Raw genomic sequence first — 21,933 nt, 5'->3', positions numbered from 1 at the left:
CTCTCACTCTCAGACAGAACATTCCGGATCCTAACCACTCGCTGTGTGAATCTGTCTCACTCTCAGACAGAACATTCCGGATCCTAACCACTCGCTGTGTGAATCTGTCTCTCTCACTCTCAGACAGAACATTCCGGATCCTAACCACTCGCTGTGTGAATCTGTCTCACTCCCAGACAGAACATTCCGGATCCTAACCACTCGCTGTGTGAATCTGTCTCTCTCTCAGACAGAACATTCCGGAGCCTAACCACTCGCTGTGTGAATCTGTCTCTCTCACTCTCAGACAGAACATTCCGGATCCTAACCACTCGCTGTGTGAATCTGTCTCTCTCTCAGACAGAACATTCCGGATCCTAACCACTCGCTGTGTGAATCTGTCTCACTCTCACTCTCAGACAGAACATTCCGGATCCTAACCACTCGCTGTGTGAATCTCTCTCACTCCCAGACAGAACATTCCGGATCCTAACCACTCGCTGTGTGAATCTGTCTCTCTCTCAGACAGAACATTCCGGAGACTAACCACTCGCTGTGTGAATCTCTCTCACTCTCAGACAGAACATTCCGGATCCTAACCACTCGCTGTGTGAATCTGTCTCACTCACTCTCAGACAGAACATTCCGGATCCTAACCACTCGCTGTGTGAATCTGTCTCTCTCACTCTCAGACAGAACATTCCAGATCCTAACCACTCGCTGTGTGAATCTGTCTCACTCTCAGACAGAACATTCCGGATCCTAACCACTCGCTGTGTGAATCTGTCTCTCGCTCTCAGACAGAACATTCCGGATCCTAACCATTCGCTGTGTGAATCGGTCTCTCTCACTCTCAGACAGAACATTCCGGATCCTAACCACTCGCTGTGTGAATCTGTCTCTCTCACTCTCAGACAGAACATTCCGGATCCTAACCACTCGCTGTGTGAAACTGTCTCTCTCACTCTCAGACAGAACATTCCGGATCCTAACCACTCGCTGTGTGAATCTGTCTCTCTCACTCTCAGACAGAACATTCCGGATCCTAACCACTCGCTGTGTGAATCTGTCTCTCTCACTCTCAGACAGAACATTCCGGATCCTAACCACTCGCTGTGTGAATCTGTCTCTCTCACTCTCAGACAGAACATTCCAGATCTTAACCACTCGCTGTGTGAATCTGTCTCTCTCACTCTCAGACAGAACATTCCAGATCTTAACCACTCGCTGTGTGAATCTGTCTCTCTCACTCTCAGACAGAACATTCCGGATCCTAACCACTCGCTGTGTGAATCTCTCTCACTCTCAGACAGAACATTCCGGATCCTAACCACTCGCTGTGTGAATCTCTCTCACTCTCAGACAGAACATTCCGGATCCTAACCACTCGCTGTGTGAATCTGTCTCTCTCACTCTCAGACAGAACATTCCGGATCCTAACCACTCGCTGTGTGAATCTGTCTCTCTCACTCTCAGACAGAACATTCCAGATCTTAACCACTCGCTGTGTGAATCTGTCTCTCTCTCAGACAGAACATTCCGGATCCTAACCACTCGCTGTGTGAATCTGTCTCTCTCACTCTCAGACAGAACATTCCGGATCCTAACCACTCGCTGTGTGAATCTGTCTCTCTCTCAGACAGAACATTCCGGATCCTAACCACTCGCTGTGTGAATCTGTCTCTCTCACTGTCAGACAGAACATTCCGGATCCTAACCATTCGCTGTGTGAATCTGTCTCTCTCACTCTCAGACAGAACATTCCGGATCCTAACCACTCGCTGTGTGAATCTGTCTCTCTCACTCTCAGACAGAACATTCCGGATCCTAACCACTCGCTGTGTGAATCTGTCTCTCTCACTCTCAGACAGAACATTCCGGATCCTAACCACTCGCTGTGTGAATCTGTCTCTCTCTCAGACAGAACATTCCGGATCCTAACCACTCGCTGTGTGAATCTGTCTCTCTCACTCTCAGACAGAACATTCCGGATCCTAACCGTTCGCTGTGTGAATCTGTCTCTCTCACTCTCAGACAGAACATTCCGGATCCTAACCACTCGCTGTGTGAATCTGTCTCTCTCACTCTCAGACAGAACATTCCGGATCCTAACCACTCGCTGTGTGAATCTGTTTCTCTCACTCTCAGACAGAACATTCCGGATCCTAACCACTCGCTGTATGAATCTGTCTCTCTCACTCTCAGGCAGAACATTCCGGATCCTAACCACTCGCTGTGTGAATCTGTGTCTCTCACTCTCAGACAGAACATTCCGGATCCTAACCACTCGCTGTGTGAATCTGTTTCTCTCACTCTCAGGCAGAACATTCCGGATCCTAACCACTCGCTGTGTGAATCTGTCTCTCTCACTCTCAGACAGAACATTCCGGATCCTAACCACTCGCTGTGTGAATCTGTCTCTCTCACTCTCAGACAGAACATTCCGGATCCTAACCACTCGCTGTGTGAATCTGTCTCTCTCACTCTCAGACAGAACATTCCAGATCTTAACCACTCGCTGTGTGAATCTGTCTCTCTCACTCTCAGACAGAACATTCCAGATCTTAACCACTCGCTGTGTGAATCTGTCTCTCTCACTCTCAGACAGAACATTCCGGATCCTAACCACTCGCTGTGTGAATCTGTCTCTCTCACTCTCAGACAGAACATTCCGGATCCTAACCACTCGCTGTGTGAATCGGCCTCTCTCACTCTCAGACAGAACATTCCGGATCCTAACCACTCGCTGTGTGAATCTGTCTCACTCTCAGACAGAACATTCCGGATCCTAACCACTCGCTGTGTGAATCTGTCTCTCTCACTCTCAGACAGAACATTCCGGATCCTAACCACTCGCTGTGTGAATCTGTCTCTCTCACTCTCAGACAGAACATTCCAGATCTTAACCACTCGCTGTGTGAATCTGTCTCTCTCACTCTCAGACAGAACATTCCAGATCTTAACCACTCGCTGTGTGAATCTGTCTCTCTCACTCTCAGACAGAACATTCCGGATCCTAACCACTCGCTGTGTGAATCTGTCTCTCTCGCTCTCAGACAGAACATTCCGGATCCTAACCACTCGCTGTGTGAATCTGTCTCTCTCACTCTCAGACAGAACATTCCGGATCCTAACCACTCGCTGTGTGAATCTGTCTCTCTCACTCTCAGACAGAACATTCCGGATCCTAACCACTCGCTGTGTGAATCTGTCTCTCTCACTCTCAGACAGAACATTCCAGATCTTAACCACTCGCTGTGTGAATCTGTCTCTCTCACTCTCAGACAGAACATTCCGGATCCTAACCACTCGCTGTGTGAATCTGTCTCTCTCACTCTCAGACAGAACATTCCGGATCCTAACCACTCGCTGTGTGAATCTGTCTCTCTCACTCTCAGACAGAACATTCCAGATCTTAACCACTCGCTGTGTGAATCTGTCTCTCTCACTCTCAGACAGAACATTCCAGATCTTAACCACTCGCTGTGTGAATCTGTCTCTCTCACTCTCAGACAGAACATTCTGGATCCTAACCACTCGCTGTATGAATCTGTCTCTCTCACTCTCAGATAGAACATTCCGGATCCTAACCACTCGCTGTGTGAATCTGTCTCTCTCACTCTCAGACAGAACATTCCAGATCTTAACCACTCGCTGTGTGAATCTGTCTCTCTCACTCTCAGACAGAACATTCCAGATCTTAACCACTCGCTGTGTGAATCTGTCTCTCTCACTCTCAGACAGAACATTCCAGATCTTAACCACTCGCTGTGTGAATCTGTCTCTCTCACTCTCAGACAGAACATTCCGGATCCTAACCACTCGCTGTGTGAATCTGTCTCACTCTCAGACAGAACATTCCGGATCTTAACCACTCGCTGTGTGAATCTGTCTCTCTCACTCTCAGACAGAACATTCCGGATCCTAACCACTCGCTGTGTGAATCTCTTTCACTCTCAGACAGAACATTCCGGATCCTAACCACTCGCTGTGTGAATCTGTCTCTCTCTCTCTCTCAGACAGAACATTCCGGATCCTAACCACTCGCTGTGTGAATCTGTCTCTCTCACTCTCAGGCAGAACATTCCGGACCCTAACCACTCGCTGTGTGAATCTCCTATTTCGACCCCGTCGGACCCCAACAGTGGCTGGGATATTTGACCGGAATTCTGATATTTTTAATTTTGTAAGACTGTGAGGGAGATACTTTGCTCCAAAAGTGATTGCACAAAGCAATGGGGGATATGTGTTCTCAAACAAAAGTTTATTACGAACACTATTAAAATCTTTAACATCACACCCCAGAATATAGCTTACAATTGCCCTTAAAACAATACTACGCAATACAGTGAATACAATATCCTCAATGGCTGTCTTTATTCCCACTAAACAACAAGAAATGATACCATCTCCATTTTCAATCCACCCTGGACACCAATGGCACAGAGGAACACCTGCTTTACAGAGTTATTTGAGAAAGAGATCTCTTGATACTGTTTTACGGAACAGGTCTGACTCCGGTCTGAACCCCTGCAGCAACTCTGCCTGGCTCTCTTCAACCAATTTTGTATCCATGGTGTAAGGATCCTTCCTGTTTGTTCTCTTGTGCCCCCTTTCTTTTATTCTTGCCATTAGCTATTTGATCCGTGGATGATTATTGGACATGTCTTTTAAGGCAAGAAGCCTGTGTCTTTGATTGTAGCAGGAAGAACCCGGAAGGCAGTGTTGATTTAAATAGAAGTTGCAAACTGTCCAGCATCTGTGACCGAGCGATGGGTAAGGACTCGGGTTGGTTGATTGGCTGGTAGCCAATGGATAGGCCTGTGCTCTGCCCGGTAACCGGTGCTAATTGGATCTGATCCCACTGGAATGCTTCACAGAATCCAAGGTTTGAGTTTGGTTTCAGTTTTGATTTTGGCAGCCGGGGGTGAAGAATGATCCAGCTAACTCTCCCCAGAGAGATCCAGCTAACTCCAGAGAGATCCAGCTAACTCTCCCCAGAGAGATCCAGCTAACTCTCCCTAGAGAGATCCAGCTAACTCTCCCCAGAGAGATCCAGCTAACTCCAGAGAGATCCAGCTAACTCCAGAGAGATCCAGCTAACTCCAGAGAGATCCAGCTAACTCCAGAGAGATCCAGCTAACTCCAGAGAGATCCAGCTAACTCCAGAGAGATCCAGCTAACTCCAGAGAGATCGAGCTAACTCTCCCCAGAGAGATCGAGCTAACTCTCCCCAGAGAGATCGAGCTAACTCTCCCCAGAGAGATCGAGCTAACTCTCCCCAGAGAGATCGAGCTAACTCTCCCCAGAGAGATCGAGCTAACTCTCCCCAGAGAGATCGAGCTAACTCTCCCCAGAGAGATCCAGCTAACTCTCCCCAGAGAGATCCAGCTAACTCTCCCCAGAGAGATCCAGCTAACTCTCCCCAGAGAGATCCAGCTAACTCTCCCCAGAGAGATCCAGCTAACTCTCCCCAGAGAGATCCAGCTAACTCTCCCCAGAGAGATCCAGCTAACTCTCCCCAGAGAGATCCAGCTAACTCTCCCCAGAGAGATCCAGCTAACTCTCCCCAGAGAGATCCAGCTAACTCTCCCCGGAGAGATCCAGCTAACTCTCCCCGGAGAGATCCAGCTAACTCTCCCCGGAGAGATCCAGCTAACTCTCCCCGGAGAGTTCCAGCTAACTCTCCCCGGAGAGATCCAGCTAACTCTCCCCGGAGAGATCCAGCTAACTCTCCCCAGAGAGATCCAGCTAACTCTCCCCAGAGAGATCCAGCTAACTCTCCCCAGAGAGATCCAGCTAACTCTCCCCAGAGAGATCCAGCTCCCTCCGGAGAGATCCAGCTGACGCGCTCTCCAGAAGGCCTCTTGTTTTCCTAGAACTAGAGAGGCCTGAAGACAAACCGTGAACTGGACTTCCGGTTGCGGCTATGCCTAGGTAGGTCGCACGTTCGGCAGCTCCCGCCGGGAACGGACTTTTGGGCTCTCTAGAGGGGCCCCAACGGCAATTGTTCGACGGCTTCCAGTGTGGGAAGGTGACAACAAGGTCCCCCCGACATTATATGGATTGGACCAGGAGTGGAGCAGTTAAAAAAGTGATCCTGGTGCAGCGAAAAGTGCGAGGGAGGAAAAGCAAGTTGGCGGCGGGTGGAGACCAAGCAGCGTGGGCGCAGTGGTCGCAGTAGCAGCAGGGGTTTCTTAAACGCTGCTTTGAGGAGCTGAAAACCAAAATGCTGGTGCCAATGAAGGCGGCGATTGAGAAGCTAGTGGAGACCCAGAAGGCCCAAGGGGCGGCGATCCAGGAGGTGCGGAAGATACCTCTGAGAACGAGGATGAGATCTTGGGCCTGGCGGTGACGGTGGAGGAGCACAAGTGAAAAGGTGGGCGGAAAGATTTGAGGACCTGGAGAATAGGTCGAGGAGGAGGAATCTTCGGATTCTGGGTCTCCCTGAAGGAGTGGAGAGGCCCGATACCGGGGCATATGTGAGCACGATGCTCAATTCGCTGATGGGCGCGGGAGCTTTCCCGAGGCCCCTGGAGCTGGATGGGGCTCATCGGGTCCTAGCGAGGAGACCCAAAGGCCAACGAGCCGCCAGGGGCTGTAGTGGTGAGGTTCCACCGCTTTATGGACAGAGTGTGTGTCCTGAGATGGGCCAAAAAAGAGCGGAGCAGCAAGTGGGAGAACACGGAGATCCGAATTTACCAGGACTGGAGTGCGGAGGTGGCTAAGAGGAGAGCTGGCTTCAATCGTACTAAGGCGGTGCTCCATCGGAAGGGGGTGAAGTTCGGTATGCTGCAGCCAGCGGGATTGTGGGTCACGTTCCAGGATCGGCACCGCTATTTTGAAACGCCTGATGTGGCATGGAGCTTTATACAGACTGAAAAGTTGGATTCAAATTGAGGGTTTGTTGTGGGGGGATGTTTACTGTGTATATGGTGTTTATTAAGTTTAGAGAATGTTCCTTTGGTTTGAGTGCTGGATGGGGATGGGTGAATGGATTTGATGGGGAGATTGTGGGAGAGTGTGGGCGTCGGTGTTGGAGGGGCAGACCCCCATGAAGGAAGAGGGAGTGGAGGCCCGCGTAAGGCTGCAAAAGGAGCTGCGCCAGAGCGGGCGGGGCCGGCTCCAGAAAGCGTGGGCTTTTTCCCGCGTTAGGGAAGGATGGGGGGGGCAGGCGGTGCTGGAGAGGAACGCACACTGACTGCCGGGGGGAGGAGAGGGGGGATTCTCACACTGGGGGGGGTCGATGGAATGGCGGGAGAGGCCTGGGTCAGCAGGAGTCAGCTGACTTACGGGAGTGTTATGGGGGAGCAAAATGGCTAGATGCGGATCTAGGGGGGGGGAGGAGGGGGGGGAATAGGGTTGCTGCTGCATTGGCCAAAGGGGAGCCGGAAGTAGGAGAGGTGGTCGAGGCGGGGGTCCGCCGTCTGGGGGATTGGAGGTTGCGGGAGGCGCAGGCACGTGGCTGGCCTAGAAAAGGAGATGGCTAGTCGGCGAGGGGGGGGGGGGAGCAGCCCCCCAATCCGGCTGATAACTTGTAATGTGAGGGGCCTGAACGGGCCGGTCAAGAGGGCCCGGGTGTTCGCGCACTTAAAGGGACTGAAGGCAGACGTGGTTATGCTCCAGGAGACACATCTGAAGGTGGCAGATCAGGTTAGGCTGAGAAAGGGATGGGTAGGGCAGGTCTTTCATTCAGGGCTGGATGCGAAGAACAGAGGGGTCGCAATACTGGTGGGGAAGCGGGTGTCGTTCGAGGTAATGAATAATGGAGGTCGATATGTGATGGTGAGCGGTAGGTTGCAGGGGGTGCGGGTGGTAAGAGGCTGGCTGCGGCCAAGGTGCTCGGGGTTTATGGACCAAATTGGGGGAGTGGATCCATGGAGGTTTGTCAGGCTGTTGGCCAGGGAATTTTCCTCCTTTTCCCACGTCCATGGAGCCTACTCCCGGATAGATGTTTCTATTTTGAGTAGAGCGCTAATCCCGAAAGTGGGGGGAACAAAGCATTCGGCCATAGCCATTTCAGACCACGCCCCCCCATTGGGTGGAGCTGGAGTTGGGGGAGGAGAGGGACCAGCGCCTGCTGTGGCGTCTTGATGTGGGATTATTGGCGGATGAGGTGTGCGGGCGGGAGCGGGGGTGCATTGAAAGGTATTTGGAGGCCAACGACGAATGGGGAGGTGCAGGTGGGGGTGGTCTGGGAGGCGCTGAAGGCAGTGGTCGGGGGAGAGTTCATCTCCATCAGGGTCCACAGGGAGAAGAGAGAGGGGAGGGAGAGGTTGGTGGGGGAGATCCTAAGGGTGGACAGGAGATATGCAGAGGCCCCCGAGAAGGGACTACTCAGGGAGCGACGGAACCTCCAGGCGGAGTTCGACCTGTTGACCACAGGGAAAGCAGAGGCACAGTGGAGGAAAGCGCAGGGGGCGACGTACGAGTACGGGGAGAAGGCGAGTCGGATGGTGGCACACCAGCTTCGTAAGAAGGAGGCAGCGAGGGAGATAGGTGGAGTTAAGGATAGCGGGGGGAATACGGTGCGGAGTGCGGTGAGAATAAACAAGGTATTTAGGGACTTCTATGGGGATCTGTACAGGTCTGAGCCCCCAGAGGGGGAAGAGGGGATGCAACGTTTTTTAGATCAGCTGAGGTTCCCGAGGGTGGAGGAGCAGGAGAAGGCTGGTTTGGGGGCGCCAATGGGGCTGGAGGAGCTGATTAAAGGACTGGGGAGCATGCAGGCGGGGAAGGCCCCGGGGCCAGATGGGTTCCCAGTTGAGTTTTACAGGAAGTATGCGGACCTGTTAGCCCCGTTGCTGGTGAGGACTTTCAATGAGGCAACGGAGGGGGGGACCCTGCATCCGACAATGTCCGGGGCGCTGATATCTCTGATCCTGAAGCGGGACAAGGACCCACTGCAATGTGGGTCGTATGGACCGATCTCGCTCCTCAATGTGGATACTAAGTTGCTGGCAAAAGTGGTGGCTACGAGAATTGAGGACTGTGTCCCAGGGGTGATTCATGAGGACCAGACGGGATTTGTAAAGGGCAGGCAGCTAAACACTAATGTGCGGAGGCTCCTCAATGTGATCATGGTGCCCTCGGTGGATTGAGAAGCGGAGGTAGTGGCAGCTATGGACGCGGAGAAGGCCTTTGATCGGGGGGAGTGGGAGTATCTCTGGGAAGTGCTGCGGAGGTTTTGGTTTGGGGAGGGGTTCATCAGCTGGGTCAGGCTGCTATATAGAGCCCCGGTGGCGAGTGTGGCTACGAATCGGCAGAGGTCAGAGTACTTCCGGCTGTACCGAGGGATGAGGCAGGGGTGCCCCCTGTCCCCCTTGTTGTTTGCATTGGCAATTGAGCCGATGGCCATGGCACTAAGGGAGTCCAGGAAATGGAGGGGGGTGGTCCGAGGGGGAGAGGAACACTGGGTGTCGCTGTATGCGGACAACCTGTTGCTGTATGTGGCAGATCCAGTGGAGGGGATGGTGGAGGTCGTGTGGATCCGAAGGGAGTTTGGGGACTTTTCGGGGTATAAGTCCAATGTAGGGAAAAGTGAGCTCTTTGTGGTGCATTCAGGGGACCAGGGAAAAGGGATAGATGACCTACCGTTGAAGTGGGCGGAAAGGAGCTTTCGGTACTTGGGGATCCAAGTGGCTGGGAGTTGGGGGGCCCTGCACTAGCTCAATCTGACGCGGTTGGTGGAGCAGATGGAGGAGGATTTCAAAAAATGGGATGTGCTGCCACTCTCGCTAGCGGGCAGGGTGCAGTTGGTTAAAATGACGGTCCTCCCGAGGTTTCTCTTTGAGTTCCTGTGCCTTCCCATTATGATTCCCAAGGCCTTTTTCAAATGGGTAGGTAAGAGCATCATGGGTTTTGTGTAGGCAAATAAGACCCCGAGGGTAAAGAGGGTGTTTCTGGAGCGTAGTAGGGACAGGGGAGGGCTGGCGCTGCCGAATTTGTGCGGCTATTATTGGGCAGCCAATGTGGCGATGATCTGCAAGTGGGTAATGGAGGGAGAAGGGGCGGCGTGGAAGAGGTTAGAGATGGCGTCCAGTGTGGGCACGAGCCTGAGGGCGCTGGCGACGGCACCGCTGCCGCTCTCGCCGACAAGGTATACCACGAGTCCGGTGGTGGCGGCGACGTTGAAGATCTGGGGGCAGTGGAGACGACACAGGGGCGAGGTGGGAGCCTCGGTTTGGTCCCCGATTCGGGAGAACCATCGGTTCGTCCCGGGAAGGATGGATGGGGGGTTTCGGAGCTGGCATCGGGCAGGGATTAGTAGAATGGGGGACCTGTTTATAGATGGGACGTTTGCGAGCCTAGGGGCGCTGGAGAAGTTTGGGTTACCCCCGGGAAATGCTTTCAGGTACATGCAAGTGAGGGCGTTTGTGAGGCGGCATGTGAGGGAATTCCCGCTGCTCCCGGCACAGGGGATCCAGGACAGGGTGATTTCGGGTGTATGGGTTGGAGAAGGCAAAGTTGTGGCGCTATATCAGGAGCTGAAAGAAGAGGAAGAGGCCTCGGTGGAGGAGTTAAAGGGCAAGTGGGAGGAGGAACTGGGGGAGGAGATAGATGAGGGTCTGTGGGCTGATGCCCTGAGTAGGGTTAATTCTTCCTCCTCTTGCGCCAGGCTCAGCCTAATACAGTTCAAAGTTACTCACAGAGCGCATGTGACAGGGGCGATGTTGAGTAGGTTCTTTGGGGCGGAGGACAGATGTGGGAGGTGCTCGGGAAGCCCGGCGAATCACGTCCATATGTTCTGGTCGTGCGCGGCACTGGATGGGTTTTGGAGGGGTTTCGCGAGGACTATGTCCAAGGTGGTGAAAGTCCAGGTCAAGCCCAGTTGGGGGTTGGCATTATTCTGGGTAACTGACGGGCCGGGAGTGCAGGAGGCGAAAGAGGCCGGTATTCTGGCCTTTGAGTCCCTGGTAGCCCGGCGGAGGATCTTGCTATTATGGAAAGACGCGAAGCCCCCCTGTGTGGAAGCCTGGATAAATGACATGGCTGGGTTCATCAAGCTGGAGAGGATAAAGTTTGCCTTGTGAGGGTCTGTGCAGGGGTTCCTCAGGCGGTGGCAACCGTTCCTAGATTATCTCACGGAGCGTTAGGAGGAGGTCAGCAGCAGCAGCCCAGGGGAGGGGTCTTGTTCGGGAGGGGAATTCGGGTGGGTGGGTGGGGGGGGGCTTCCCTATGGGTACTTTTGAATGTCATATGGAGGGTTACTGTATATGGGGGAAACCCAATGTATAAGTTTTGTATAATTTTTGATTGTTGGGTTCATGTTTCTTTTTGTTGCTGGGGGGGGGGGGTTTGTTAAAAATACGGTTGAAAAAAAATTTGAATAAACATTTTTTTTTTTTTAAAAAGACAAACCGTGAACTGAAAGCAAAATTTAATGTGAAGTAAGGCACCTCTCCAGGAAAAGCTGAGAGTAATGCATCTCTAAACCAGAGCACCTGCCTGAATGCATCTACAAAGATGATCATTACAGACTGCAAACCAAAGACTTTAATCTGCAAGCTTGCTGTGAAGAAAAGTGTGCTAAATCATCTGAAACAAAGACTCTTTTGTCACTCCACTTATGATTTTTACCCCTTTGTACACCTTTGTGTTTGTCTGTCTTGTGTGGATGTGTGTAGATGGTGGGGGGCACGTTTAAATGAGTTTCAGTATTAGTTTGTTGTTAACCAATTGTGTTTACTGCATATTTCATAGTTCTTGTTATAAATAAACAGTAATTGTATTTACATTTACTGTGATTATTGGACAGCCAAAGGATTTGGGTATTTGTTATAAGAATTATTGGTTAATTCTCTTTTGTTGTGACTCCGGGGCGTGTGGGGCTGGAATTGACCGTGCGTTAGCCCAGGCTATCGTAACAATGTTGCTACTCTCTCGTATTCCACAAGCTATAGTTTTGCTCATGTCTGCTGCATGGCACTGTATCAAATGCCTTGTAGGAGCCCATGTACACTGCATCAACAGCATTACCCTCATCAGCCCTCTTATGTCAGACCTCTGTTTGATCGAGCTGTTACAATCCGCTTTCCGCTAATGCAGAGACATTCTGTTCCGTTCCCCTGATGCACACCCTGCATTTGTGATTTGGTTTTCAGTATTTGATGATGTAATGTTCTTTTTGACCAATGCTATGAGCCTGGGGGAAGTGTGATGGGGGCCACCAACACCCCAATTGGACTCGTATCCCAGCTCTGTTTCTCTTTTATTTCCCCACATCACTTAAAAGCTGATTCCGCTCAGTGTGCAGCCTCCCCCCACCCCAGCATCACGCCTGTCCCCACACGTCTACAAGCCTGGGCAGTTGGTTTTGGTGGGATATTAAAACCAGGAGCGATGCAATAGCTGAGCCCATCCTCTCTTCATGAATCCCAAAAGAGTGGCAGGATTGTCTGACTATTCTCTCCTCTGTCAGCCTTACCCATTGGCTATAGGAGGAGTGAACCCCAGCAAATTGCCAGTGTGTGAGCGCCTGATCGTTGTGTGGTATTTACAGTGGTGTTTCCATGCTGACGTTGATGTCGGGGGGGTAATACTTGTCATGTTTACCATGTTTTTTACTGTCTGCCCAGGGAGGCCATCCAATTCATCTTTCTTTTTCACCCTAAATAGCCCAAGTTTTCCCAGGCTGGAGGATGCCAGTAATTTAACACTTGAGCCATCGCAGCTCTTGGGCAAGACACATGTAGCAGTTGGTCAGCGAGACGCACCCTGACTTCAGTATCTGTTCTCTTTGTTACAGGCTGGCACAGTGAATCGTGGGAGCGAGGTGATTGCTGGAGGGATGGTGGTGAATGATTGGTGTGCCTTCTGTGGCCTTGATACTACCAGCACAGAGCTGTCGGTTATAGAGAGTGTTTTTAGATTAAATGAAGCTCAGCCCAGTGCAATCGCAACCAGTATGAGAGATTCACTCATTGAAAGGTAAGTGGTTCTCTGAGAAAACATCCATATGCACGGCAAAATGTGGACTGAAAACAAAGAATTTGAAATCAGTGTTTGAAAGAGAGGTTCATGGTGTAGCTGGGTCACCATGCTAAGGAACTGCCTGATGTTATTTTGTGAATGTTTTTAAGGGGAGACGATGGGGTGATGGGTGCAGTAATCCAGACACCAGGGGAATGCTCTGGGAGCCCCGGTTCAAATCCTGTCTTGGCAGATATGACATTGAATTCAATCAAAATCTGGAATTAAAAATCATCAATTGTAAAAACCCATCTGGTTCACTAACGTGCTTTGAGGAAAGAAATCTGCCATCCTTACCCGGTCTGGCCTACCTGTGACTCCAGAGCCACAGCAATGCGGTTGACTCTCTAAAAAATGCCATTGTAATAACAAAGAACAAAGAAATGTACAGCACAGGAACAGGCCCTTTGGCCCTCCAAGCCCGTGCCGACCATGCTGCCCGACTAAACTACAATCTTCTACACTTCCTGGGTCCGTATCCCTCTATTCCCATCCTATTCATGTATTTGTCAAGGTGCCCCTCAAATGTCACTATCGTCCCTGCTTCCACCACCTCCTCCGGTAGCGAGTTCCAGGCACCCACTACTCTGCGTAAAAAAACTTGTCTCGTACATCTACTCTAAACCTTGCCCCTCGCACCTTAAACCTATGCCCCCTAGTAATTGACCCCTCTACCCTGGGGAAAAGCCTCTGACTATCCACTCTGTCTATGCCCCTCATAATTTTGTAGACCTCTATCAGGTCGCCCCTCAACCTCCTTCGTTCCAGTGAGAACAAACCGAGTTTATTCAACCGCTCCTCACAGCTAATGCCCTCCATACCAGGCAACATTCTGGTAAATCTCTTCTGCACCCTCTCTAAAGCCTCCACATCCTTCTGGTAGTGTGGTGACCAGAATTGAACACTATACTCCAAGTGTGGCCTAACTAAGGTTCTATACAGCTGCAACATGACTTGCCAATTCTTATACTCAATGCCCCGGCCAATGAAGGCAAGCATGCCGTATGCCTTCTTGACTACCTTCTCCACCTGTGTTGCCCCTTTCAGTGACCTGTGGACCTGTACTCCTAGATCTCTTTGACTTTCAATACACTTGAGGGTTCTACCATTCACTGTATATTCCCTACCTGCATTAGACCTTCCAAAATGCATTATCTCACATTTGTCCGGATTAAACTCCATCTGCCATCTCTCCGCCCAAGTCTCCAAACAATCTAAATCCTGCTGTATCCTCTGACAGTCCTCATCGCTATCCGCAATTCTACCAACCTTTGTGTCGTCTGCAAACTTACTAATCAGACCAGTTACATTTTCCTCCAAATCATTTATATATACTACAAACAGCAAAGGTCCCAGCACTGATCCCTGTGGAACACCACTAGTCACAGCCCTCCAATTAGAAAAGCATCCTTCCATTGCTACTCTCTGCCTTCTATGACCTAGCCAGTTCTGTATCCACCTTGCCAGTTCACCCCTGATCCCGTGTGACTTCACCTTTTGAGGGACCTTGTCAAAGGCCTTACTGAAGTCCATATAGACAACATCCACTGCCCTACCTGCATCAATCATCTTTGTGACCTCCTCGAAAAACTCTATCAAGTTAGTGAGACACGACCTCCCCTTCACAAAACCATGCTGCCTCTCACTAATACGTCCATTTGCTTCCAAATGGGAGTTGATCCTGTCTCGAAGAATTCTCTCCAGTAATTTCCCTACCACTGAAGTAAGGCTCGCCGGCCTGTAGTTCCCGGGATTATCCTTGCTACCCTTCTTAAACAGAGGAACAACATTGGCTATTCTCCAGTCCTCCGGGACATCCCCTGAACCGGACCATCATCCCGACTATATCATGCCTGTTTACATCCATTTCTGTGATCATTTCATCTGCTTTATTGTGAATGCTCCACGCGTTAAGGCACAAAGCCTTAAAGCTTGTCTTTTTAACATTACTTGTCCTGTTCCCAATATTTTTCACTGTGGCCCTGTTTGAATCTGGCTCTTGATTTTTCTGCCTATCACATTTCTTATTCCCTTTCTGCCTCTGTTTTTGTCCTTGTTCCTCCTCCTCTGACTCCTTGCACAGGTTCCCAACTCCCTGCCATTTTAGTTGAAATCCTCCCCAGCCACTCAAACAAATCTCCCTGCAGGACATCAGTCCCGGTCCTGCCCAGGTGCAACCTGTCCAGTTTGTACTGGTCCCACCTTAAAGGAACCGCTCCCAATGCCCCAGAAATCTGAAACCCTCCCCCTCACACCATCTGTTCAGCCACATATTAACTGATATATCCTGATATTTCTATTCTGACTAGAATATGGCATTGGTAGTAATACCTTTCAGAGGTCCGACTTCTCAACTTTCTTCCTATATTCTGCTTCTAGGATCTCATCCCTTTTTTTAACCTATGTCATCTGTACCAATGTGTACCACGACCACTTGTTCTGAATGTCCTGAGGCCGCTCGGAGACATCCTTGACCCTAGCACCAGGGAGTCTCGTTTGTGGCCACAGAAACGCCTGTCTATTCCCCTTACAATTGAATCCCGTGTAACTATTGCATTCCCACACTTTTTAACTCCTCCCCTTTGCAGTGGAACCAACTGTGGTGCAAAAAATTTGGCTGTTGCTGCTTTCCCTTGAGGTCGTTCCCCTCACCGAATCCAAAGCAGGATATCTGTTTTCTCAGGGTAGTGGCCTCAGGAGATTCCTGCATTCCTCAGGGGGCCCCAGGTTCCAATCCCACCACTGCACATGGTGAAATCTGAATTCAATAAAAAGCTGGAATTAAAAGTCAAATGATGACCTTGAAACCGTTGTCGATTGTTGTGAAAATCCTTCTGGTTCAGAGTTCCTTCCCTAAAGGACTTGAGATGTCCTTGCCTGGTCTGGCCAACTTGTGACTTCAGACCCTCTGATCCTTTAAAGGCCCCTGAAATGGCCGGGCAAACGTCTCAGTTCAAGGTCAGTTCGGGATGGACAATAACGGTGTTTTGTGGAGATTTTGCATTAATTCCTTGCCTTTATACTCTGTCCCTCTTTATAAATATAAGAATCCCATATGCCTTTTTTAACAACCTTCTCAACTTGACTTCCCACCTTTGATGCACCCACCGATCTCTCTCTCTTTCTACACTCCCTTTAAAATGGTAACATTTAAATTATATAGTCTCCTCTTCCTGGCAAAATGAATCACTTCACACTTCACTGTTAAATTCCATCTGCTACGTATCTGCCCATTTACTGGTCTGGCTGCCTCCTGAACTCGGTTACTATCCTCCTCGCTATTTACTAAATTTTGGGGCTTCATATCATCTTCAAACTTTGAAATGATATCCTGCTTTCCCAATTCTATGTCACTGATCTATATTAGAAACAGCAGCGGTGCTAACACCAGCTCCTGAGGGTCACCCACTCTCTAACTCCCTCAGTCTGAGAATCCATGATTCACCATTTCTCTCTGCTTCCTGCCACTCAGCCAGTTTAATATCCACACTGCCACTGTCCCTTTTGCTAACACGTCTATGATGTGACACTTTGATCAAACACCTTTTGAAAGTCCATAAACACAACATGAACCTCAGTCCGCCCCCATCAAGCTTCTCTGTGACTTCATCAAAGAATTTGATCAGGTTGTGAGTTCAGTTTCCTTTCCCACCGTGGCCAGTTCTGAAATTGAAGAAATCTTCCACCTGGAGAAAGGAGGAAGCTTTGTAAAAACCCAGCAGCTTCACTGATGTCCATTCTGATGGAAGGTCACTAAAAACAATAGCCCCGTTTCCTCTCCACATGCTGCCAGACTTGATGAGAATTTCCAACATTTTCTCCTCTTGTATCTAATTTCTAGCATCCATGTTATTTTGTTTCTGTCCTATTTGATGCAGTTTCCTTGATAACTTATCAATAATAGCAAATTACTGCAGATACTGGAATCTAAAACCAAAAGAGAAAATGCTGGAAAATCTCAGCAGGTCTGGCAGCATCTGTAGGGAGAGAAAAGAGCTAACGTTTCGAGTCCAATGACTCTTTGTCACAGCTAAAAGACTGAGAAAGTGGGAAATATTTATCCTGTAGGGTGAGAGAATTATCATCTTGGTGAATTGGCTTGGCTCCTGCTTCACAACCAATATATCTTTCCTGAGGAGCAGGGCGCTGAACTAAACAGCTGTCCAGATGTCATCTAACCAGAGTTCTTGCAGATGAAGTCGAACTTCCTCACTTAATTCCATTCAGCTTTTTGGAAGTGTTGAGGGGAGCACAGTGGTCCTGTCACCATCCAATCTCACACTGAAAATGGCCATCAGCTGAGGTGCCAGCAGGCAGTAGATTCCCATGGAATTTAATCCAATCAAGGGAGGGGAGAAAATATCTGGCTCTGGCAACACCGAGGAAATGAGCGTCGCCAATTTCCACACTGCATCAAATTAGGCTGACATGCCATTTGTCTTCCTAATTGCTTGCTGCACTTGCATACATACTAGCTCTGTGTTCTTCGTGCGAGTACACCAAAGACCCAATGAATACCAACATTTTAAAAATTCACACCTTTTACATTGATTACATAGAACATACAGTGCAGAAGGAGGCCATTCGGCCCATCGAGTCTGCACCGACCCACATTAATCCCTCACTTCCACCTTATCCCCGCAACCCAATAACCCCTCCCAACCTTTATGGACACTACGGGTAATTTAGCATGGCCAATCCACCTAACCTGCACGTCTTTGGACTGTGGGAGGAAACCGGAGCACCCGGAGGAAACCCACGCGGACACGGGGAGAACGTGCAAACTCCGCACAGACAGTGACCCAGCGGGGAATCGAACCTGGGACCCTGGCGCTGTGAAGCCACAGTGATAATCACTTGTGCTACCGTGCTGCCCTAAAGTTTATTTAAAAAAATTTAAATTCTGCTTTTCTATTCTTGCTCTGTGAATAACCTCACACTTCCCAACATTATACTCCATCTGTTGCCTACTTAACCCGTCTATATCTCTTTGCAGCCTCTTTGTGGCCTGCTCACAGCTTACAATCCCACCTAATTTTACATCATCAGCAAACCAATACTCTGTCTAATTCATTAATGTAGTTTGTAGATAGCTGAGGGCCCAGCAGTGATCCTGGCAGCTCTCCAACGGTCACAGCCTGCCAACTTGAAAGTGTCCAGCTTATACCGACTCATTACTTTATATCTGTTAACCAATCCACTATCCATGATAATATATTACTCCAAGTGAGCCCTGCCTTGCCTATTAACTTTTTGTGCAGCATTTTTATTGAATGCTTTTTGGAAATGTATACCACATCTACTCGTTCCCCTTGTTCTGCCCAACTAGTCACTTCCTCAAATTTTGTCGCGTTTGCCAAATGCAATTCCCCTTTTGGAAAACCGTGTTGATTTTGTCTGATCATACTTTGATTTTCCAGCTGCTTTGTTAAGACTTAACAGGCTCCCACATCTTCCTGATGAGAGAGCAGGCTAAATGATCTATAGTTCTCCGTTTATTCTTGCCCTCCTTCCTTGAATAGCAGTTTTGCATTTGCTAATTTCCAGTCTGCTGCAGCCGTTCTAGAATCATGGGAATGTTTTGGGAAATCCGAACCAGAGTATCCACTATTTCTGCAGCTGCTTCTTATAGAACCTCCGGGTGCAGCATAGAAGAGGCTCTTCGGCCCATCGAGTCTGCACCGACGCATGAAAAACACCTGACCTGCCCACCTAATCCCATTTGCCAGCACTTGTCCCATAGCCTGGAATGTTAAGACGTATCAAGTACTCATCCAGGTACTTTTTAAAGACTGCGAGGCAACCCGCCTCTACGACCCTCCCTGGCAGTGTGTTCCACACCGTCACCACTCTCTGGGTAAAATCATTTTTCCTCAAATCCCCCCGCCCCAAAGCATCCTGCACCGGACCTTGAACTTGTGTCCCCTTGTAACTGACCCTTTAACAAAGGGGAACAGCTGCTCCCTATCCACTCTGTCCACTCCCCTCATAATCTTGTACACCTCAGTCATGTCACCCCTCAGTCTTCTCTGCTCCAAGCCTATCCAACCTTTTTTTAACTTAAATGTTCCATCCTCGACAATATCCTGATGAATCGCCTCTGCACCCCCCGCCCCCTCCAGTGCAGTTGCACCCTTCCTATAATACGGCGTCCAGAATTGCGCACACTACTCCAGATGAGCGCTGAGGCTGTGGGTGGAGAGTTTCTGGACAGTTCCAGGGTGGTTTTCCAGGGAAGTATGTTGATGAATCGACTGGAGAACAATCTGTTTTACATCAAGTATTATTTAATGATAAAGGGCTAATTAACCACCTTGTAAAAGGACTATTAGGGATGAGTGATCATAAAGTGATGGAATTTTACATTGTGAGCGAGTTCAATCTGAATAGTTCAAGTTGAATAAAGGGATGACGAAGATATGAGGAACAAATTGGCTGAGGTGGATTGGGGGAAATGCATTAAAATGTGTGACTGTGCACAGGTGATGGGTAGTCTTCAAAGAACTACTGCATAGCGTACAGCACTTGTACATTCCTTCAAGCTGCAAAAAGCCAGTTAACCATGGCTGGCAAAGGAAGTTAAGGATTGTATAAGCTTAAAACAAAAAGGCTGATAACGTTTCCAGAAATAGTAGTAAACCCGAGGATTGGGAGGATTTGGGAGTACAGCAAAGGAAGGCAAAGAAACTGATAACGAAAGGGAGAAGATAATAGGAATGTAAATGAGCAAAAGACATAAAAATGGACTTTAAAGCTTCTGTCGGGATGTAAAACGGAACGTTTGTCTCAGCCGATGTGATGCCATTACAGGCAGAGTGAGGAGAATTCAGAATGAGGAATAGAGAAAGGCAGAGAGGTTAAATGATTATTGATTTGAGTTTATTGTCACGTGTACCAAGGTACAATGAAAAGAATTGTTCGGTGTACAGTCCAGACAGATTATTTGTCAACATCTTCACTGAGGAAGATACAGGAAATCTGCCAGATGTAGCGATCCAAGTGACATGGGAGAGATGAATTGAAGGAAATCTATTTAAACAAGGTTGTATTGGAGGAATTAATATGACTGAAGATTGATCCCCAGAATATTGGAGATTGCTATGAAGATAGTGGATGCATTGGTGATCATTTTCCAAGTTTCTATAGATTATGGAATGGTTCCTGCAGATTGGGAAGGTCAAGTAACCACTGCAAAACCAGACTGTATAAAGCTCCCATTGCCTTACACCTGTGGCACGCGTACAACATTGGAATGGAACACTGGGATCGGAGCTACTGTCTCTCTCCCTGTTTACACCAATGAGGGACATTGCTGAGGGAAAGTGCTTTATTCCCAGCAGCACATGATGGAAATGGGGAATAATCAGGATCCCTGGCAAGGGGAGAAATGAGGATAATTGTGGGGCGGGTGTTCCGAATGCGAATGATGTGGGGAGAAACAAGCAGTCGGGACCGGTGGAGACGGAGTTTAATGGTGACAGTGAGACATTGAATCAGGACCATGGTAGTAATAGGAAAATAATAATTTGTTAACTGAAACTGCAAATAAACAAGTGACGCAGAGATAATGTGTTCTGTCCAATCACTGTTACCGAAAACTCACTAATTCAAAGTTATAAAATCCACCTGAAAATGGAGATGAAGGACAAAATCCCAATATGTGCTGGTCACCAGAAATCTCACACTCACTGTAAGAACCATGAACAAATCTCTGTCAGGGACAGGGAATGCAGTGCCCCCTGCCCCTGCACCTCACAGGGATGGGGAATGCAGTGCCCCCTGCCCCTGCACCTCACAGGGACAGGGAATGCAGTGCCCCCCTGCACCTCACAGGGACAGGGAACGCAGTGCCCCCTGCCCCTGACAGGGACTGGGAATGCAGTGCCCCCTGCCCCTGACAGGGACTGGGAATGCAGTGCCCCCTGCCCCTGCACCTCACAGGGACAGGGAATGCAGTGCCCCCCTGCACCTCACAGGGACAGGGAACGCAGTGCCCCCTGCCCCTGACAGGGACTGGGAATGCAGTGCCCCCTGCACCTCACAGGGACAGGGAACGCAGTGCCCCCTGCCCCTGACAGGGACTGGGAATGCAGTGCCCCCAGCCCCTGCCCCTCACAGGGACAGGGAATGCAGTGCCCCCTGCCCCTGCACCTCACAGGGACAGGGAATGCAGTGCCCCCTGCCCCTGCCCCTCACAGGGACAGGGAATGCAGTGCCCCCTGCTCCTGCCCCTCAGGGACAGGGAATGCAGTGCCCCCTGCACCTCACAGGGACAGGGAATGCAGTGCCCCCTGCCCCTGCCCCTCACAGGGACAGGGAATGCAGTGCCCCCTGCCCCTGCACCTCACAGGGATGGGGAATGCAGTGCCCCCTGCCCCTGCACCTCACAGGGACAGGGAATGCAGTGCCCCCCTGCACCTCACAGGGACAGGGAACGCAGTGCCCCCTGCCCCTGACAGGGACTGGGAATGCAGTGCCCCCTGCCCCTGACAGGGACTGGGAATGCAGTGCCCCCTGCTCCTGCCCCTCAGGGACAGGGAATGCAGTGCCCCCTGCACCTCACAGGGACAGGGAATGCAGTGCCCCCTGCCCCTCACAGGGACAGGGAATGCAGTGCCCCCTGCCCCTGCACCTCACAGGGACAGGGAATGCAGTGCCCCCTGCCCCTGCCCCTCACAGGGACAGGGAATGCAGTGCCCCCTGCCCCTGACAGGGACTGGGAATGCAGTGCCCCCTGCTCCTGCCCCTCAGGGACAGGGAATGCAGTGCCCCCTGCCCCTGCCCCTGACAGGGACAGGGAATGCAGTGCCCCCTGCTCCTGCCCCTCAGGGACAGGGAATGCAGTGCCCCCTGCCCCTGCACCTCACAGGGACAGGGAATGCAGTGCCCCCTGCTCCTGCCCCTCAGGGACAGGGAATGCAGTGCCCCCTGCCCCTGCACCTCACAGGGACAGGGAATGCAGTGGCCCCCTGCACCTCACAG

At 50.3% G+C, this 21,933-nt stretch overlaps 2 protein-coding genes across 2 annotated transcripts in view; one reads left to right on the top strand and one right to left on the bottom strand.

The window, feature by feature from the left end:
- Positions 1-21,933, bottom strand: part of LOC140428680 (uncharacterized) — a 195,157-nt gene that overhangs the window by 109,612 nt on the left and 63,612 nt on the right. The window lies entirely within an intron of this gene.
- Positions 1-21,933, top strand: part of eif6 (eukaryotic translation initiation factor 6) — a 122,383-nt gene that overhangs the window by 93,473 nt on the left and 6,977 nt on the right. Inside the window, exon 5 of the mRNA XM_072515409.1 lies at positions 12,728-12,909. Within this exon, the coding sequence (XP_072371510.1) occupies positions 12,728-12,909 (182 nt within the window). The remainder of the gene's footprint in view (positions 1-12,727; positions 12,910-21,933) is intronic.

This window comes from Scyliorhinus torazame, chromosome 8 (genome assembly GCF_047496885.1).
Source record: "Scyliorhinus torazame isolate Kashiwa2021f chromosome 8, sScyTor2.1, whole genome shotgun sequence".
NCBI classification, from domain to species: domain Eukaryota; kingdom Metazoa; phylum Chordata; class Chondrichthyes; order Carcharhiniformes; family Scyliorhinidae; genus Scyliorhinus; species Scyliorhinus torazame.
Note: the sequence above shows the minus strand (reverse complement) of the source record. Positions and strands in the feature narration are given on the sequence as shown.